Source organism: Oncorhynchus gorbuscha, linkage group LG21, assembly GCF_021184085.1.
Source record: "Oncorhynchus gorbuscha isolate QuinsamMale2020 ecotype Even-year linkage group LG21, OgorEven_v1.0, whole genome shotgun sequence".
NCBI lineage: Eukaryota > Metazoa > Chordata > Actinopteri > Salmoniformes > Salmonidae > Oncorhynchus > Oncorhynchus gorbuscha.
This window is the reverse complement of record NC_060193.1, coordinates 43,559,821-43,580,668: the sequence shown is the minus strand read 5'-3', so window position 1 is coordinate 43,580,668 and position 20,848 is coordinate 43,559,821. Positions and strand designations below refer to the sequence as shown.

At 43.3% G+C, this 20,848-nt stretch overlaps 1 protein-coding gene and 1 long non-coding RNA gene across 2 annotated transcripts in view; both read left to right on the top strand.

Annotated features, from left to right (window-relative positions):
* The window catches only part of itsn1 (intersectin 1 (SH3 domain protein)), a 70,365-nt gene extending 61,130 nt beyond the window's left edge, over positions 1 to 9,235 (top strand). Inside the window, 11 exon segments of the mRNA XM_046318369.1 lie at positions 320 to 441; positions 809 to 915; positions 1,178 to 1,361; positions 1,761 to 1,859; positions 2,434 to 2,601; positions 2,856 to 3,068; positions 3,511 to 3,632; positions 3,725 to 3,807; positions 4,636 to 4,719; positions 6,274 to 6,447; positions 6,593 to 9,235. Coding sequence (XP_046174325.1) covers positions 320 to 441; positions 809 to 915; positions 1,178 to 1,361; positions 1,761 to 1,859; positions 2,434 to 2,601; positions 2,856 to 3,068; positions 3,511 to 3,632; positions 3,725 to 3,807; positions 4,636 to 4,719; positions 6,274 to 6,447; positions 6,593 to 6,741 — 1,505 coding nt within the window. The 3' untranslated portion in view covers positions 6,742 to 9,235.
* A 265-nt stretch (positions 9,236 to 9,500) lies between these two features.
* LOC124008780 lies at positions 9,501 to 20,813 on the top strand. Its single transcript, XR_006834160.1, has 3 exons — positions 9,501 to 9,641; positions 14,447 to 14,546; positions 20,512 to 20,813. It is a non-coding gene; the product is annotated as an uncharacterized LOC124008780 (long non-coding RNA).
* The last annotated feature ends 35 nt before the right edge of the window (positions 20,814 to 20,848 follow it).

The following is a 20,848-nucleotide window of genomic DNA, read 5'->3' as shown; positions in this document are numbered from 1 at the left end:
ACACCTTGTAAATACATTTAATAATAATAATAATATATGCCATTTAGCAGACGCTTTTATCCAAAGCGACTTACAGTCATGTGTGCATACATACTTTTCCAGGGAAGTATTTTGTGGTGTATATTGTTTATTTCAATGACTTGTTCAGGTGTCAGTCTACATGCCTAGAACTCTGAAGACAGAAAGTCCAAAGAGCCAGCAATTGGCTTTCTGTGGAAGTTTGTTTGAAAGATGGGTCATTGAGATTGTGTTTCTAATTGACTGTTGGTATTTGAGCTGTTGGTGGGGAGCTGATCGAAGCTGTTGTCCTGTTCCACAGGGTGCGCGGACTTGCACCTGCTGGACATGCTGACCCCCGTTGAGAGGAAGAGACAGGGCTACACGCACGAGCTCATCGTCACCGAGGAGAACTATGTCAATGACCTGCAGCTAGTCACCGAGGTAGCCATATTTATATATATATATATATATATTTTAACCTTTGTTTAACTAGGCAAGTGAACAACTTCTTATTTACAACGATGGCCTATCGGGGAACAGTGGGTTAACTGCCTTGTTCAGGGGCAGAATGACACATTTGTACCTTGTCAGCTCTGCGATTCAATCTAGCAACCTTATGGTTACTGGCCCAACACTCTAACCATTAGGCTTCCTGCCGCCCCATATTCAAATGTGTGTGTGTGTGTATATATATATTGGTAACATGATCACACATGCAGTCCAAGCATACACACTCTGCCCTATCTGCATTACATGCAAACGTTTCCGGAATGTTTGTGTTAACATTGCGTCAACGTTTCCTCGCCAGGTCTTTCAGAAGCCTCTGCTGGAGTCGGAGCTGCTGACTGAGAAAGAGGTGGCCATGATCTTCGTCAACTGGAAGGAGCTCATCATGTGTAACATCAAGCTGCTCAAGTACGCTCCCTAGCCACCTCTGGTCCTGTTGTCATAACTATAGTTTAACCAGCTATATGGTGGATAGCAGCGGATTTCCTGTGGGTCTTTATGACTCGTGGCTTAAAGGGGCAATCTGGGATTGGTACAACCATTTGTACACTTTCAAAGTAATTATATTTTGCCATTGATTCTTGTAAACAAACACTGTACAGCTTCAGAACTAGAATCGTCCAATCGTCCCATTCTCTTCTGCCCCCTTCCTCCGGTTCCCCATCACTAGGGCTCTGAGGGTTAGGAAGAAGATGTCGGGCGAGCGGATGCCGGTGAAGATGATTGGAGACATCCTGACGGCCCAGCTGCCCCACATGCAGCCCTACATCCGCTTCTGCAGCTGCCAGCTCAACGGGGCCACGCTCATCCAGCAGAAGACCGACGAGGTGCCCGAGTTTAAGGACTTTGTCAAGGTAATGGAGAAAGGTCGTAAAGAACGCGTTGCCTGCGTCACCATCTGGAATGCCACCATATTCCCTATATAGTGCACAACTTTTGACCAGAGCTCTATGCTTGATTATTGATATTTTATTGGCTCCTAGTGTCTCATGCACATTCGGTTTGTTCATGCCTCTTGTTTGGTTGACTGTGAATAGCCTCGACTCCAGCCGTACTTGGTTTCTTCGCCTGATGTCTGACACCGCAAGACTAGACTGTGATATACTAGCATCAGTGTACTTTCTTATTTGAGGGTAGCTGAGCCACAGCACTAGGTTGGGACTGTGATTCCTGTGTATATATATATTCATATGTGAATGTTATTAGTTTCTACGCTGATATCTGATACTGATAATATTTCCTCTCCCCTACAGAGACTGGCCATGGACCCAGGTTGTAAGGGAATGCCCCTCTCCAGCTTCCTCCTCAAACCCATGCAAAGGGTGACGCGCTACCCCCTCATCATCAAAAATGTATGTGCACACATGTTTTCTCACACCCACTCTTCCCACCATCTGAATAAAGTGTATGTGATTTGAAAAGCCTGACCACAGCCTCTGAAGCTAAGCAGGGTTAGTCCTGGTTGGTCTCTAGATGGGAGACCAGATGCTGCTGGAAGTGATGTTGTAGGGCCAGTAGGAGGCACTCTTTCCTCTGGTCTAAAAAAAAAAATATCCCACTGCCCTGTGTAGGGTGCTGTCTTTCAGATGGGACATTAAACAGGTGTCCTGACTCTCTGTGGTCACTAAAGATCCCATGTCACTTATCATAAGAGTAGGGGTGTTAAACCCCGGTGTCCTAAATTCCCATGCTGTCCCTTATACCATCACGGTCACCTAATCATCCCCAACTTAGAATTGGCTCATTCATCCCCCTCCTCTCCCATGTAACTATTCCCCAGGTTGTTGCTGTAAATGAGAATGTGTTCTCAGTAAACCTACCTGGTAAAATAAGGGTTAAATAAATAAAACATTTAACTGATACACACACACACACACACACACACACACACACTGGAATTGACTAACTATGTGTGATACGGCTCAGATCCTAGAGAATACTCCGGAGGCTCACCCGGACCATAGCCATCTGAAGCAGGCTCTGGAGAAGGCTGAGGAGCTGTGTTCCCAGGTCAACGAGGGTGTCAGGGAGAAGGAGAACTCTGACCGGCTGGAGTGGATCCAGGCCCACGTCCAGTGTGAGGGGCTGTCTGAGGTAATACACACAATGCTGTCTGAGACAGACACACAAACACACACACAAATCATTATTAATAAAATAAGGAAAAAAATCTTCATTGACTCGCCTGGTTAAATAAAGGTCAAATAAAACACAATGAAAAACACAGGAACATGTACTTGTTTCCACAAAAAAAACACACACGATTGACGCATTTCCACACCGTGAACACAGACTCAACTCCCAACTCAATCACCTGGTCTTTTTTCTTTTAACGACTTTCTTTTTAGCAACTCGTGTTCAACTCGGTGACCAACTGCCTGGGCCCGCGCAAGTTCCTGCACAGCGGCAAACTCTACAAGGCCAAGAGCAACAAGGAGCTGTACGGCTTCCTATTCAACGACTTCCTCCTGCTGACTCAGATCATCAAGCCCCTGGGCTTCTCGGGCTGCGACAAGGTGTTCAGTGCCAAGTCCCACCTGCAGTACCGCATGTACAAGACCGTAAGTACTCTCCTCTCCCCAACCTACACATTGTTCGCACCCTATAGGGCAGCAATTCTCAACTTGTGGGACGTGACCCAAATTTGGATCGTATGAGGTTTTGAGTGGGTCATATGGGTGTCTGATTTGCCGTACAAATCCCCAAGTACAGTAGTATGCTGTTTTTGTGGCATGTTCAAGACCAGGGCTACATCCCAATTATCTCTCCTTCCTGTACATTTGTTCACTTCTCTTCACTGATTCGAAAGGAAATTACCTGTATAAGAAATATTGTGGAAATCCCCTCGAGCCCAAACCTGCACCAATCCCGTGCTTTTAGATTTATGGGATGTAGTAAACGAGTGCGCACTTCAGGAACGAGACGAGATATTATTGCGATGCACCCCAGGAGTTCTGAACTTGTTGTCACCTCTGACCTTGTGACCTTTAACCCTCGCCACAGCCCATCTTCCTGAACGAGGTGTTGGTGAAGCTGCCAACAGATCCCTCGGGAGATGAGCCCATCTTCCACATCTCCCACATCGACAGGGTCTACACCATCCGGGCAGAGAGCATCAACGAGAGGTACGCACACAGACGAATGCATGCAGTCACAGACATACACACACACACATTGCCAAGGCTTTCTTTTGACCTTGTTGTGATGACTCATGCAGGACTGCTTGGGTGCAGAAGATCAAGGCAGCTTCGGAGCTCTTCATCGAGACAGAGAAGAAGAAGAGGGAGAAGGCTTACCTGGGTATAACAGTCTGTCTCTCTGCTCCTCTGTAGGCCCACTGTGTCTGGGAGGGACAGTTTTGTCACCTACCCTTCCAGACCATGGTCTCAAAACCACTGTTGGTAACACTTTATATGAGTGTCTTTTTTTAAGCATCTTTGGGTTTCATAAAAGCCCTATATAAGTACTTTGTATTATTACCCCCTTATAACTTTGTAACCTTGTATTTATGCTAGTAACATTTTATGAAAATGTTGCTACATAGTAGTGTGGGAATTGTGGAGTTGAGCGATTTCTGTGTTATACTTGAGGAATAGTGACTACTATCGATGGGAGACCTGGCCACTTTTAACAAAAACGGCTTAATTTCACTAAGAAGCAAAGAACGAGCTAACAACAATTTTGTTTTTTAAATGTATGTACAGTGTTAGTACATTTACATTTACATTTAAGTCATTTAGCAGACGCTCTTATCCAGAGCGACTTACAAATTAGTAAACAGGTATAAGACCAATTTCATGTAAAGTGTTACCAAACTATCTCTCATGACCACTGAGTGTTTTCATGCTGGCTTTGTCTCCCCTGACTTTGCCGCGTGTTTGTCTCAGACCATTACGTTTAGGTCTGACCATTACGTTTAGGTCTGACCGTTACGTTTAGGTCTGACCATTACGTTTAGGTCTGACCGTTACGTTTAGGTCTGACCGTTACGTTTAGGTCTGACCGTTACGTTTAGGTCTGACCGTTACGTTTAGGTCTGACCGTTACGTTTAGGTCTGACCATTACGTTTAGGTCTGACCATTACGTTTAGGTCTGACCATTACGTTTGTGTGTGTGTCTCGATGCAGTTCGCTCACAGAGGGCCACGGGCATCGGCCGGCTGATGGTAAACATTGTGGAGGGCATCGAGCTGAAGCCCTGCCGCTCCCACGGTGAGTCCCTAGAGATGACCCCCTGCCACACCCAGACCGGAGGTTGATCTCAACACTTGATCTGTGTGTCTCTGACACGAGAGAGTGACACACCACCTTTTAATACATGTGTCGATTGCTGTTCAATACACTGGGAGAAGAATGATAGTGTTAACAGTACATGCAGGGGTTCAAATAGTATTTTGAGCCTGCCTGCAGTGCCAGATGGATGGTGTTTGCCCTTTCGGGACTATTCCATTGGTTCCATTTCACCAAGCCAGCTTAATCGAGCACAAGTATGTGGAAGATCTAATCTCTCTAGGCCGACTTCCAATGAGATTGCAGAGCGCCAAATTCAAATACAGAAATACTCATTATAAAAATTCTGAAAACAAAACATATTTTACATAGGTTTAAAGATTAACTTCTTGTGAATCCAACCACGGTGTCAGATTTAAAAAATGCTTTACGGCGAAAGCATACCTTTCGATTATTTGAGAACATAGCCCAGCAGACAAATCATTACAAACAGTAACCAGCCAAGCAGAAGAGTTACACAAGTCAGAAATAGAGATAAAATGAATCCCTTACCTTTGATGATCTTCATATGGTTGTACTCAGAAGGCATTCATTTACTCAATAAATGTTCCTTTTGTTCGATAAAGTCTCTTTATATCCAAAAACCACAGGCTCAAACGCAGTCAAAACAGACTGACAAAAAAAATCACAATTGTATCCGTAAAGTTCATAGAAACATGTGAAACGATGTTTATATTCAATCCTCAGGTTGTTTTTAGCCTAAATAATTGATAATATTTCAACCGGACAATAACGTTGTCAATATAAAAGGTAAACAAGAAAGGCACTCTCTCAGTCGCGCACATGAAAAAACTAACTCATTCAGACTGCTCTTACTCCCTAATTATTTAATTCAGACTGCTCTTACTCCATAATTTTTCAGAATACAAGCCTGAAACAATTTCTAAAGACTGTTGACATCTAGTGGAAGGCATAGGAACGGCAAATTGAGTCCTAAGTCAATGAATACTGTAATGGCATTGAATAGAAAACTACACACAAAAAAGAAAACTACTTCCTGAATGGGTTTTTCTCGGGTATTCACCTGCCAAATCAGTTTTGTTATACTCACAGATAACTATTTTAACACTTTTGGAAACTTTAGAGTGTTTTCTATCCAAATCTATCAGTTATATGCATATCATATCTTCTGGGCCCGAGTAGCAGGCCATTTAATTTGGGCATTCTTTTCATCCAAAATTCCGAATGGTGCCCTCTACCCTAGAGAAGTTAAAATACTATTTTGAGGAGGAATACCCATATTGGTCTATTCTAAACATCTATACAACTGTGCCAATCTGTTATTGGGTTCTAAAATTCTGGTAACTTGACAAAGTTTTTTCCAGAAATCCCAGTTTGAGGGTTTAGGAATCAGGAGGGAGTAAGCATGGAGGGAATCCTCCAACTTGGAATTCTTCAACCGGGATTTCTTTCAAACCAGTGGATCTGGGGAAAGTGAGTGGAATTTCCCAACCCTAAGGTGTGATCTCTTCTCAGGTAAGAGCAACCCGTACTGCGAGGTGACGATGGGTTCCCAGTGCCACATCACCAAGACCCTGCAGGACACGCTCAACCCCAAGTGGAACTCCAACTGTCAGTTCTTCATCAAGGACCTGGAACAGGACGTGCTGTGTGTCACCGTGTTTGAGAGAGACCAATTCTCTCCTGACGGTGAGGCTGCGGGCACACACACACACACACACAGCTTTTTATTGACCCGGCCTTTTTGATTCAGTGTGCTGTCATGCGATATATTCTATCACAATATTTGGTGTGACAACCTTGTATTGAACCCTTATTACTTGTCTGTCTGTAGATTTCCTAGGCAGGACAGAGATCCGTCTGGCGGACATTAAGAAGGACCAGGGCTCCAAAGGGCCCATCACCAAGAGGCTGCTGCTCCACGAGGTGCCCACAGGAGAGATTGTCGTACGACTGGACCTGCAGCTCTTCGAGGAGCCCTAGCCCATCCCAGTTTATCCCAGCCCTGCTCAGCTCAGCCTAACCCAGTCTAACGCCCATATACTGTACACCCCCCCAAACCCCGTTATCCCTGCCCGAAGACTCACCAAGTTCTAGTGACAATCCCCAACGGCCCAGCCCCACACCCCTGTGTGTGTGTGTGTGTGTGTGTGACTGTGAATGAATGTCTCCAGAAGGGTTTTAATTATGGTGTGGGTTTTTTTCTCCTCTTTATGATTTGTATCATTATGGTGTATATATGATATCATGATTCCACTATTATTTGATTGAACAAAATTATGAAGCATTCCACAGCTAATCTAAAATCTCAAAGGCCGTCTTATAACGCAATGAACCTTTGAGACATGATATACTGTGGAGAAATGTTTGAACAACACATATGATCATTGCTTGTGCACTGTATGTCTTAACGATTCCACCCTGTGGCATTAACACCTGGGGCGTGTTCATTAGTCAACAAGCGGAAGAAAACGGACAAACCGGGCGAGACTCCCTTGTCCAATAATAAACGTTAATTTTCTTTTCACGTTGCAAAACGTTTTAAAACGCCTTCCGTTGTGTGGCCAAATGAACGCCACCCAGGTGACCACACTTGTTGTGCCATCCCTGTGACAACATACGGCAACCTCCCATATAACCTTTGACACTGTGTTCATGTTTATAAACATACGGCTATTATGTCATTGCAGGTCAGACAATTTCAAAAGCTTGTCTGAAGCCCATCTAATAATTCCCCTGGTTGTTTTAGCTGGAACATCTTTCCTTGTATTTCTTTCATTCAAACGTGACCCAGGTTTCGAGTTATTTGTTCGTTTCTGTGTAGTCTGTTTGAGACCTGGGTACAAAAGCAGGTACAGTACATAAGTGAATGTGAGGAGGAGAGCTATACTTTGTGATATACCTTCAAAGGTTTGGTGAGACACTTTGGAAAAATGTGTTAGGGAATTAAAGAGCTGTGTTGTGTTCGTATACTACAGTATGCTGAGACTGAAAATGAAGCTATCTGTAATCTTTACACTGTACCTTTATGTGGTCCACATATTGAGCGTTGTGTTTTAGATTGGAAATTCAAATGAAAGGCCAGACGAAATGTTTGGGTGTATTTGAAACATTACAGAAGTACTGTACGAAAGTACACGCTATCAAATTGGCTTAGCCCAAAATATATTGTTGTACGGTTTGAGGGAAATTGAAGAGCAGATTTCCTGTTTTCTAAATGATGTGTAAATGAGTGCCGATTTCTAGTTACATTTGCAGCGTAGGCCAAGATGATGGAGTACCAATGTACTACAAATCATTCGTTTTTTGATGGTTAGAAGAATCATACGGTGATGTCAGGGATGTTTTTGTACTTGTTCCGAAAAATTCTGTTACTTTCAACGCATTGATATCTTCACGTTTTGTATGTATATTTTAGTTGTTTTTAATTACATTTTTTCGTACGGCAAAAAAAGCACCATTTAATATAGAGTGCTATATTTATGTGTTGGAAAGCCATTTTGTAGGTGTTTTGGAGACTGCGGTCAGGCTTTGTTATGATGGACATATTCCGCCAATGCTGTAACTGTTTGTGAAGAGGAGGCATTTCAGGTTCATTCAATTTGGGTCTCAAATGAATATATTTCCTTTGCAAGAGAACAGGAATTATTTTTTTTGTGTGGCACTGTGTTCAGTTGAACAACACTGTATTACATATTTATTGACGTTAAGAAAGACCATTCGGACAAAAGGGAAATATCAGCCTCCAGGTTGCTGCAATATGCAATCTACTCCGAGGTATGAGACCATTTGAATCTTTCATAGGGTCTTATCTGTTCTTTTGTTCTTTATGGCGACCCTCCCATCATCTTGGGTTCCGCGTTCGAAAGGAGATGTACAAGGACATCCGAAGGCAGCAGAGACGACTGACTTCAGTCTGTTCAGTCTGACAATGTTAGCATAGTTTGTCTCATGTTAGTTTAATGTATGTTGCTGTTGTTACCAGCTATGTGTCCGTGTAGATAATGTACAAATACTAGTGAAATTCCACTGCCGTGTTAGTGAGAGTGGTCAAGGAGAACAGCGTTTGCAGAGCCTGTGTTCCTTATGTGTATGTCTAGGAGGGAGTGAGTAACATTAACTTACTATTCTCGAGTGCTTTTGGGTTTGTGCCGGGTCTCTATTCAAGTTGGAGGACTTAGATTATGACTAGTCATTTCCCTATAGCGTGTGACCTGTACCTCCACACCTTCCCGGTTACCCCACAGTAGTGCCCTTTTAATGTTCACTCTAAAACCAGTGATGGTCGCTCTTCTTTTTAATGAGCAAAGTCTTAACTGATAAAAAGTACAGTGTGAATATGTTGAAATATTTGAAAGGAGTATAAGTAATATATTACAACAACTAGCGTAGAATAATGTTGATGACAATGTATTGTTATCAAGGTATGAGAAGTGTATTGTCTTTAAATGTTGAAAATAAAATTCGATTGGATCAATGAGTTTGATGTATGTTTGGTTGTTAGCCTTAATTTACAAACTTTGTAAGTACTTATTTCATACAAAATATACTTAAATGTTTTGGAGTTTACCGCCGTATATGACTTTTCCATGAAATGGGTCTCATGGATAGCGTTTACTTCGGTCAGTGCCTGAAAGGTTTGTACATTGAACGTATCATTCATGTTAAAGCAGTAACCTTGATGATTTGAAGGGGCTGGTGTTTCAGCATGGCCGCAATTTTGTTATGCGAGGAACGTTTGGGGCAACAGAACTTCACTGGATTTGGCGGAGTTTGACGTTGAAATAGCCATATGTGTTGTTTTTGTGTCGAACTTGCATATGCGTCACATTGAAACTGAGAATGTCTTGATGTGTGACATTTTGGTCATTTCGTTCTTTGAGGTAAGAGGGTGGAACTAAATTTGTTTTCACATTTGTTTCCGTTTAGATGGCATTCTGTGATTGCTCATTCAAGGTAGTAATGAAAACAGATATCAAATCAAATTCAATGTTATTTGTCACCGACACATGGTTAGCAGATGTTAATGCGAGTGTAGCGAAATGCTTGTGCTTCTAGTTCCGACAATGCAGTAATAACCAACGATTAATTTAACCTAACAATTTCACAACAACTACCTTATACACACAAGTGTAAAAGGAATGAAGAATATGTACATAAAGATATATGAAGGAGTGATGGTACAGAGCGGCATAGGCAAGATGCAGTAGATGGTATTGAGTACAGTATATATGTATGAGATGAGTAATGTAGGGAATGAAAACATTTTAAGTGGCATTGTTTAAAGTGGCTAGTGATACATTTTTTACATAAATTTTTCCATTATTAAAGTAGTTGGAGTTGAGTCAGTATGTTGGCAGCAGCCACTCAATGTTAGTGGTGGTTGTTTAACAGTCTGATGTCCTTGAGATAGAAGCTGTTTTTCAGTCTCTTGGTCCCAGCTTTGATGCACCTGTACTGACCTCGCCTTCTGGATGATAGCGGGGTGAACAGGCAGTGGCTCGGGTGATTGTTGTCCTTGATGATCTTTATCGCCTTCCTATGATATCGGGTGGTGTAGGTGTCCTGGAGGGCAGGTAGTTTGCCCCCGGTGATGCGTTGTGCAGACCTCACTACCCTCTGGAGAGCCTTACAGTTGTGGGCGGAGCAGTTGCCGTACCACATTTACATTTAGGTGATACAGCCCGACAGGATGCTCTCGATTGTGCATCTGTAAAAGTTTGTGAGTGCTTTTGGTGACAAGCCAAATTTCTTCAGCCTCCTGAGGTTGAAGAGGCGCTGCTGCGCCTTCTTCACAATGCTGTCTGTGTGGGTGGACCAATTCAGTTTGTCTGCGATGTGTACGCCAAGGAACCTAAAACTTACTACCCTCCACTATTGTCCTGTCGATGTGGATAGGAGGGTGCTCCCTCTGCTGTTTCCTGAAGTCCACGATCATCTCCTGTTTTGTTGACGTTGAGTGTGAGGTTATTTTCCTGACACCACACTCCGAGGGCCCCCATCTCCTCCCTGTAGGCCGTCTCGTTGTTGTTGGTAATCAAGCCTACCACTGTAGTGTCGTCTGCAAACTTGATGATTGAGTTGGAGGCGTGCATGGCCACGCAGTTGTGGGTGAACAGGGAGTACAAGGAGAGGGCTCAGAACGCACCCTTGTGAGGCCCCAGTGTTGAGGATCAGCGGGTTGGAGATGTTGTTCCCTACCCTCACCACCTGGGGGCGGCCCGTCAGGAAGTCCAGTACCCAGTTGCACAGGGCGGGGTCGAGACCCAGGGTCTCGAGCTTGATGACGAGTTTGGAGGGTACTGTGGTGTTAAATGCTGAGCTGTAGTTGATGAACAGCATTCTTACATAGGTATTCCTCTTGTCCAGATGGGTTAGGGCAGTGTGCAGTGTGGTTGCGATTGCATCGTCTGTGGACCAATTGGAGCGGTAAGCAAATTGGAGTGGGTCGTGTGTCAGGTAGGGTGGAGGTGATATGGTCCTTGACTAGTCTCTCAAAGCACTTCATGATGACGGAAGTGAGTGCTACGGGGTTCAGTTACCTTCGCTCTCTTGGGAACAGGAACAATGGTGGCCCTCTTGAAGCATGTGGGGACAGAAGACTGGGATAGGGATTGATTGAATACGTCCGTAAACACACCAGCCAGCTGGTCTGTGCTTGCTCTGAGGACGCGGCTGGGGATGCCTTCTGGGCCTGCAGCCTTGCGAGGGTTAACACGTTCAAATGTTTTACTCACATCGGCTGCAGTGAAGGAGAGTCCGCAGGTTTTGGTATTGTTTGAAATGTTCTCCGTTTATTACCAAGTACTTCACCATATTTCAGCGCGAGTCAGTTTGGCTTGATATCTAACTTGCTACAGTCGTTAGCCTAGTAGTCTCGTTGAGTGGGTCTAATTTTGGATGCTGATTGGTTAAAGTTCCACAAGTTACCACCGGCTGAAGCTATGATGTTGAAATTCCTATTTACTATGTTCCATCTCACCTCCAATCCAGTCTCATCAGCCCAGCCAGACAATTTATGAACTTTGATATCCACTGTGAAAACCATCTAGACATTATCTCCCATTTATTTTAGACTAGCAATTGGGTTTTCAATAGAGGATACTTTTATGAACCTTACTGTCTGTCTCTGACATTTGCAACATTGTTTCAATATTGAAACTTTGTCTCTGGTCTCAAACGCCCATGCCAATATATCCTCCAAATACTGTCTTCTTGGGCATTATTACTTCATTCAGAATCATGCAGCAGCAACTGCTGTTGATAATGGCTATCTACACTGAACAAAATATATAAAAGCAACATGTACCTTGATTTTTTTTCAACTTTAATTGACATAAAATATTTATTATTTACTCTAATTTTATTTGTCATAACACAACCGATTGGCTCAAATGTATTAAGAAGGAAAGAAATTACAGAAATGAACTTTTAACAAGGCACACCTGTTCTTTGAAATGCATTCCAGGTGACTACTTCATGAAGCTGGTTGAGAGAATGCCAAGAGTGTGCAAAGCTGTCATCAAGACAAAGGGTGGCTACTTTGAAGAATCTCAAATATAAAATATATGTTGATTTGTTTAACACTATTTTGGTTACTACATGATTCCATGTGTTATTTCATAGTTTTGATGTCTTCACTATTATTCTGCAATGTAGAAAATAGTTTTAAAATATATATTTAAAAAACTTGAATGAGTAGGTGTGTCCAAACTTATGACTGGTATTGTATATATTTTTTCCACACACAAAAAAATCCCCTTAACTGAAATATCAGAATGGGATAAGTCTCCAGCCCCCTGAGTTAATACCCGGTGGAAGCACTTTTGGCAGCAATTACAGCTGTGAGTCTGTTGTAGGCCTGTCCCCGACCCAAATAAATATTGGTCGACCATAAGTCATCTGTTCTTTCTACCAATCAATTGATGGATATTTTTAAATGAGTATTTTTACATATATAGACACACCCTGTGTGTTTTAATAAAATGAACTATGTTTGAAGTCGGAAGTTTACATACACTTAGGTTGGGGTCATTAAAACGTGTTTTTCAACCACTCCACAAATTTGTTGTTAACAAACTATAGTTTTGGCAAGTCGGTTAGGATATCTACATTGTGCATGACACAAGTCGTTTTTCCAACAATTGTTTACAAACTGATTATTTCACTGTATCACAATTCCAGTCGATCAGAAGTTTACATACATTAAGCTGACTGGGCCTTTAAACAGCTTGGAAAATTCCAGAAAATGATGTCATGGATTTAGAAGCTTCTGATAGGCTAATTGACATCATTTGAATCAATTGGGGGTGTAATTGTGGATGTATTTCAAGGCCTACCTTCAAACTCAGTGGCTCTTTGCTTGACATCATGGGAATATCAAAAGAAATCAGCCAAGACCTCAGAAAACAAATTGTAGACCTCCACAAGTCTGGTTCATCCTTGGGAGCAATTTCCAAATGCATGAAGGTACCACGTTCATCTGTACAAACAATAGTACGCACGTATAAACACCATGGGACCACGCAGCTGTCATACGTTCTGTCTCCTAGAGATGAACGTACTTTGGTGCGAAAAGTGCAAATCAATCCCAGAACAAGAGCAAAGGACCTTGTGAAGATGCTGGAGGAAACGGGTACAAACGTTTCTATATCCACAGTAAATCGAGTCTTATACCGACAACCTGAAAGCCCGCTCCGCAAGGAAAAAAACACCATAAAAAAGCCAGGCTATGATTTGCAACTGCACATGGGGACAAAGATTGTACTTTTGGTCTGATGAAACAAAAATAGAACTGTTTGACAATAATGACCATCGTTATGTTTGGAGGAAAAAGGGGGAGACTTGCAAGCCGAAGAAGCACAGGGGTGGCAGCATCATGTTGTGGGGGTGCTTTGCTGCAGGAGGGACTGGTGAACTTCACAACATAGGTGGGGGGGGAAAATTATGTGGATATATTGAAGCAACATCCCAAGACATCAGTTGAAGTTAAAGCTTGGTCGCAAATGGATCTCCAAATGGACATTGACCCTAAGCATACTTCCAAAGTTGTGGCAAAATGGCTTCAGGACAGCAAAGGCAAGGTATTGGAGTGCCCATCACAAAGCCCTGACATCAATCCTATTGAATATTTGTGGGCAGAACTGAAATAGCGTGTGCGAGTAAGGAGACCTACAAACCTGACTCACTTACACCAGCTCTGTCAGGAGGAATGGGCCAAAATTCACCCAACTTATTGTGGGAAGCTTGTGGAAGGCTACCCAAAATGTTTGACCCAAGATAAACAATTTAATAATTGAGTGTATGTACACTTCTGACCCACTGGGAATGTGATGAAAGAAGTAAAAGCTGAAATAAATCATTCTCTCAACTATTATTCTGACATTTCACGTTCTTAAAATAAAGTGGTGATCCTAACTGACCTAAGACAGGACATTTTTACTAGGATTAAATGTGAAAAACAGGAATTGTGAAAAACAGGAATTGTGAAAAATTACATGTATTTGGTTAAGGTGTATGTAAACTTCCGGCTTCAACTGTATATGCATTGAGCTTGTCTAATGCTTTAAGTTTACAGTTTGATGAAATAAGACAAATGCCTTAAGACGGTGCCAGATCTAGATAACCACAAGACAAAAACCTTAACCTGACCCAACTATTCTCATCCCACCCGTGTTGGCTTTTGCAGATTCTGGAGAGAGAAGTACATCTGGGCGCATGGTCAATCCATGCGGCGATATGGCCTCAGCAGAAGCCTGACTTGCAGATCAGTACAGAGCTGTTATGAAGTGAGTTTGTATTTATACAGGATGTACCGCCCCCAACTACCGTCAACCAATCATGTGAAAGCGGATCTATACAGAGCCCTCCACATTGTTACAAAATTTGGAAATCGTATGGCGATGCGGTACGGAGCTCTATTTGGCCTTCGCATGCCTCTGGATGCTCCACGATTGCATCACACCCAGTCTATATGGAGCCTCCAACCACATTAGTCCCTGACAATGAGAAAAATCCCCATAACATGATGCTGCTACCACCATGCTTCACAGTAGGGATGGTGTTCTTTGGGTGATGTGCTATGTTGGGTTTGTGCCAAACGTAACACTTTTTATTTTTATTTTTTATTTTAATTTTACTCAGTTAAGAACATATTCTTATTTTTAATGACAGCCTGGGAACAGTGGGTTAACTGCCTGTTCAGGGGCAGAACGACAGATTTGTACCTTGTCAGCTCGGGGGTTTGAACTCGCAACCTTCCGGTTACTAGTCCAACGCTCTAACCCCTAGGCTACGCTGCCGCCCCAAAAGTTTCATTTTTGTTTCATCAGACCACAAAACATTTTGCTACATAGTCTCCCGAGTGTTTTTTTTTTCATACTTCAAATGGGACTCAAGATGGCCTTCCTTCTTGTCACTTTACCGTATATGCCAGATTTGTGGAGATTGTGGGATATACAGTGCATTTGGAAAGTATTCAGACCCCTTGACTTTTTCCACATTTTGTTACGTTACAGCCTTATTCTAAAATTGATTAAATCGTTTTCCTCCCTCATCAATCTATACACAATACCCCATAATGACAAAGCAAAAGCAAGATTTTTGACAGATGTGCACATTTATTTTTCAAGTGTATAATAATAATATCACATTTGCATAAGTATTCAGACCCTTTACTCAGTAATTTGTTGAACCATCTTTTGGTAGCGATTACAGCCTAGAATCGTTTTGGGTATGAATGATGCTGCAAGCGTGGCACGCCTGTATTTGGGGAGTTTCTCCCATTCTTCTCTGCAGATCATTTAAAGCTCTGTCAGGTTGGATGGGGAGCGTCGCTGCACAGCTATTTTCAGGTCTCTCCAAAGATCTCCAATCGGGTTCAAGTCCGTGCTCTGGCTGGGCCACTCAAGGACATTCGGAGACCTGTCCCGAAGCCACTCCTGTGTTGTCTTGAATGTGGGCTTAGGGTCACTGTCCCGTTGGAAGGTGAACCTTCACCCCAGTTTGAGTTCCTGAGCACTCTGGAGCAGGTCCTCCATTCATTTTTCCCTCGATCCTGACTAGTCTCCCAGTCCCTTCCGCTGAAAAACCTCTCCACAGCATGATGCTGACACCACCATAGGGATGGTGCCAGGTTTCCTCCAGACGTGACGCTTGGCATTCAGGCCAAAGAGTTCAGTTTTGGTTTCCTTAGACCAGAGAATTTTGTTTCTCATGGTCTGAGAGTCTTTAGGTGTCTTTTGGCAAACTCCAAGAGTGCTGTCATATACCTTTTACTGAGGAGTGGCTTCCATCTGGACACTCTACTATAAAGGCCTGATTGGTGAAGTGCTGCAGAGATGGTTGTCCTTCTGGAAGGTTCTTCCATCTCCACAGAAAAACTCTAGAGCTCTGTCAGAGTGACCATCGGGTTCTTGGTCATCTCCCTGACCAAGGCCTTTCTCTCCCGATTGCTCAGTTTGGCCGGGCGGCCAGCTCTAGGAAGAGTCTTGGTGGTTACAAACTTCTTCTATTCAAGAATGATGAAGGCCATTCTGTTCTTGTGGACCTTCAATGCTGCAGATATTTTTGGTATCCCCAGATGTGTGCCTCGACACAATCCTGTCTCGGAGCTCTATGGACAATTCCTTCAACCCCATGGCTTGATTCTTGCTCTGACGTGCCCTGTGTGACCTGTATCAACTGTGGGACCTTATATAATGTCCAATCAATTGCATTTACCACATGTGGACTCCAAACAATTTGTATAAACATCTCAATGATGATAATGGAAACAGGATGCACTTGAGCTCAATTTTAGCAAAGGGTCTGAATACTTATATAAATAAGGTAAGGTATTTATTTTGTTATATTTAAAACATTTGCAAACATTTCTAAAAAACTGTTTTTGTTTTGTCATTATAGGGTATTGTGTGTAGATTGATGAGGATGTATTTACATGTATTTAATCAATTTGAGAATAAGGCTGTAACATAACATAATGGGGAAAAAGTCAAGGGGTCTGAATACTTTCCAAATGCACTGTAGTTGTCACATGCACACTTTGACCAAGCTTGGCTATAAAAGTGTGTAGCTCTTTTCAAGTTGCTAATGGACTCTTGGTAGCCTCTCTGATCAGTCTCCTACTTCCTCCGTCATCCAGTTTGGCGGGACGGCCATTGGAGGGAAAAGTACCCAATTGTCATACTTGAGTAAAAGTAAAAATACCTTAATAGAAACTGATCTAAGCAGGGTCTTAGTGTTGCCATACAACTTCCACCTCTTAATAATCGTCTTGACCGTGCGCCAGGGAATATTAAAGGCCTTTGAAATATGTTAACACCCATCCCTTGATCTGCGCCTTTCCACTGCTTTGTCCCAGAGTTCTTGTGAAAGCTCCTTCATGCTCATGGTTGAGTGTTTGCTTTGCAATTCACTGCCCAGCAGAGGGAACCCACATGAACTGCCGAATGAGTCCTGAAATCATGTTAATCACTACAATAAAACAGATGGAGGCCAATTAACTTGGTGTGTGATTTTGAAGGTGATTGGTTACAACCTGAGCTAATTTAGGATTGCTAGTACAAGGGGGTGGACACTTATCCAACCAAGCTATTTCCTTTTTTGTTCTTGTTGATATAAATAAATACACATCTGAATATTTGTTTCACTTGGAAGTTGTGGGGTAGGATGTATAGATCAATGGAATAATAAACTATTCCCAGCCATTTTAATTCCAGGCTATAAGGCAACAGAAGGTGACAATTTTAAAAGAGGGTGTACATTTTCTACACCGTCTCTTTGATTCCTCATGTCTCACCATGTTTTCATCACTTCTTTCCATCTTCCAACCCCAACACTCCCTGATTTACCCAGCCTTGGAACGATGGCGCCAGAGCGTAGGGCTGCCGTCTTATCGGCTCTTAACCAACCATGCTATTTTTTTTGTGTGTGTGTTGTTCGTAACTTGTTTAGTACATAATGTTGATGCTACCGTCTCTTATGACCAAAAACAGCTTCTGGACATCAGAACTGCGATTGCTCACCTCAAACTGGAAGAAGAGTTCTTCTTCAATGAGTTGGACGGGAGGGATATACTACTACAGACACCCGACCAGGCCCAGATCCCCATGATTCGCTGGAGAAGGAAACTGAGATTTAGTGGGAAAAGATCAGAGTGCCTTTCGAGGATCAGGCGAGAGTATCTCATGATAAGCTGTAGACCACACTATCTACCGAGAGAGTTTTCAACTGTATTTTTCGTAGCTGTCTACATACCACCACAGCTGGCACTAAAACCGCCCTCAATGAGCTGTATATGGCCATAAGCAAACAGGAAAACGCTCATCCAGAGACGGCGCTCCTAGTGGCCGGAGACTTTAATGCAGGGAAACTTAAATCAGTTTTACCTCATTTCTATCAGCATGTTAAATGAGCAACCAGAGGGAAAAAAATGTATAGACCACCTTTACTCAACACATAGAGACGTGTACAAAGCTCTCCCTCACCCTCCATTTGACAAATCTGACAATAATTCTATCCTCCTGATTTCTGCTTACAAGCACAAATGAAAGCAGAAAGCACCCGTGACTCGGTCTATAAAAAAGTGGTCAGACGAAGCAGATGCTAAACTACAGGACTGCTTTCCTGGCACAGACTGGAATATGGAAACATTTGCACTGAGCTAAAGGGTAGAGCTGCCGCTTCAAGGAGCGGGACTCTAACCCGGAAGCTTATAAGAAATCCCGCTATGCCCTCTGACGAACCATCAAACAGGCAAAGCATCAGTATAGGACTAAGATCAAATGTTACTACTCCGGCTCCGACGCTCGTCGGATGTGGCAGGGTTTGCAAACTATTACAGACTACAAAGGGAAGCACAGCCGAGAGCTGCACAGTGACACGAGCCTACCAGATGAGCTAAATAACTTCTATGCTCACTTCGAGGCAAGTAACACTGAAACATGCATGTGAGCATCAGCTGTTCCGGACGACTGTGTGATCACGCTCTCTGCAGCCGATGTGAGTAAGACCTTCAAACAGGTTACCAGGATGAGTACTGAGAGCATATGGTGACCAACTGGCAAGTGTATTCACTATATATATTTACCAAAAATATATGGGGGATTGGAAATGATGCAGACAATTACATTGATGGAAGCAACAATTAAAGCTGATCCAGGAAAGAAAGTGTCTTCACTGACATTTTCAACATCTCCCTGTCTGAGTCTGTAATACCAACATGTTTCAAGTAGACCACCATAGTCCCTGTGCCTAAGAACACTAAGGTAACCTGCCTAAATGACTACCGACCCGTAGCACTCACGTCTGTAGCCATGAAATGCTATGAAAGGCTGGTCATGGCTCACATCAACATCATTATCCCAGAAACCCTAGACCCACTACAATTTGCATTCCGCCCAAACAGATCCATAGTTGATGCCATCTCTATTGCACTCCCAGCTGGACAAAAGGAACACCTACGTGAGAATGCTATTCATTGACTACAGCTCAGCGTTCAACACCAGAGTGCCCTCAAAGCTCATCACTGAGCTAAGGACCCTGGGACTAATCACCTCCCTCTGTAACTGGATCCTGGACTTCCTGACGTGCCGCCCCCAGGTGGTAAGGGTAGGTATCAACACATCCACCACGCTGATCCTCAACACGGGGCCCCTTCAGGGGTGCGTGCTCAGCCCCCTCCTGTACTTCATGTTCACTCATGACTCCACGGCCAGGCACGACTCCAACACCCTCATTAGGTTTGCTGATGACACAACAGTGGTAGGTAGGCCTGATCAACGAAAACGATGAGACAGCCTATAGGGAAGAGGTCTAAGACCTGACCATGTGGTGCCAGGACAACAACCTCTCCCTCAACGTGATCAAGACATATGAGATGATTGTGGACTACAGGAAAAGGAGGACCGAGCAAGTGCTTATTCTCATCGACTGGGCTGTGGTGGAGGAGGTTGAGAGCTTCAAGTTCCTTGGCGTCCACATCACCAACAAACTAACCTGGTCCAAGCACACCAAGACAGTCCCGAAGAGGGCATGACAAAACCTATTCCCCCTCAGGAGACTGAAATTATTTGGCATGGGTCCTCAGATCCTCAACAGGTTTTACAGCTGCACCATCGAGAGCATCCTGACGGGTTGCATCACTGCCTGTTATGGCAACTGCATGGCCTCTGAGCACAAGGCACTACACAAGATAGTACGTACGGCCCAGTACATCACTGGGGTCAAGCTACCTGCCATCCAGCACCTCCATACCAGGCGGTGTCAGATTGCCAAGACTCCAGCCACCCTAGTCATAGATGTCCTCTCTGCTATCGCACGGCAAGCGGTACCGGAGCGCCAAGTCTAGGTCCAAGAGGCTCCTAAATAGCTTCTACCCGCCAAACAATAAGACTCCTGAACAACTAATCAAATGGCTACCCAAACTAGCCCCCCCCCCCCCCCCCCCCCCCGGAACATTGATGCTACTTCCTGTTATTATATTTGCATAGTCACTTCAATAACTCTACCTTCATGTATATATTACCTATATTACCTCGACTAACCGGTGTCCCCGCACATTGACCCTGTATCGGTACCCCCTGTATATAGCCCAACTATTGTTATTTACTGCTGCTCTTTAATTATTTGTTATTCTTACCTCTTTTTTTTTCTTAAAACTGCATTGTTGGTTAAGGGCTTGTAAGTAAGCATTTTACTGTAATACCTGTTGTATTTGGCGCATGTGACAAATAACATTTTATTTGATATCAGAGCCTCTGGGGGCTTGGTGGATAAGTACGAGAAAGCACTGTCTGAGGAGATGGCCAAACGACAGCGGTTGTGTGGTGGTGACCTCACTGAGTTCCCTGATTTTTAGTTCCCTGGTGAGTCAATTGTGTGTTCATAAGTATCCGTCCTTTGTTCATTTTGGTAAGATTTGGTTGTAGTTTAAATGACATTTAAAAAGTCAGGTCAGTCTAGGCATACGTTCTACTATCCTTTGATCATCTGTGATGCACTTTATATCAATAATCTACATCTTAATTTAGGAGCATAGATTTCACAGTGTACAGTGTCGCTTTTCTTTCTCTTTTCAGGGCCCAAGTTA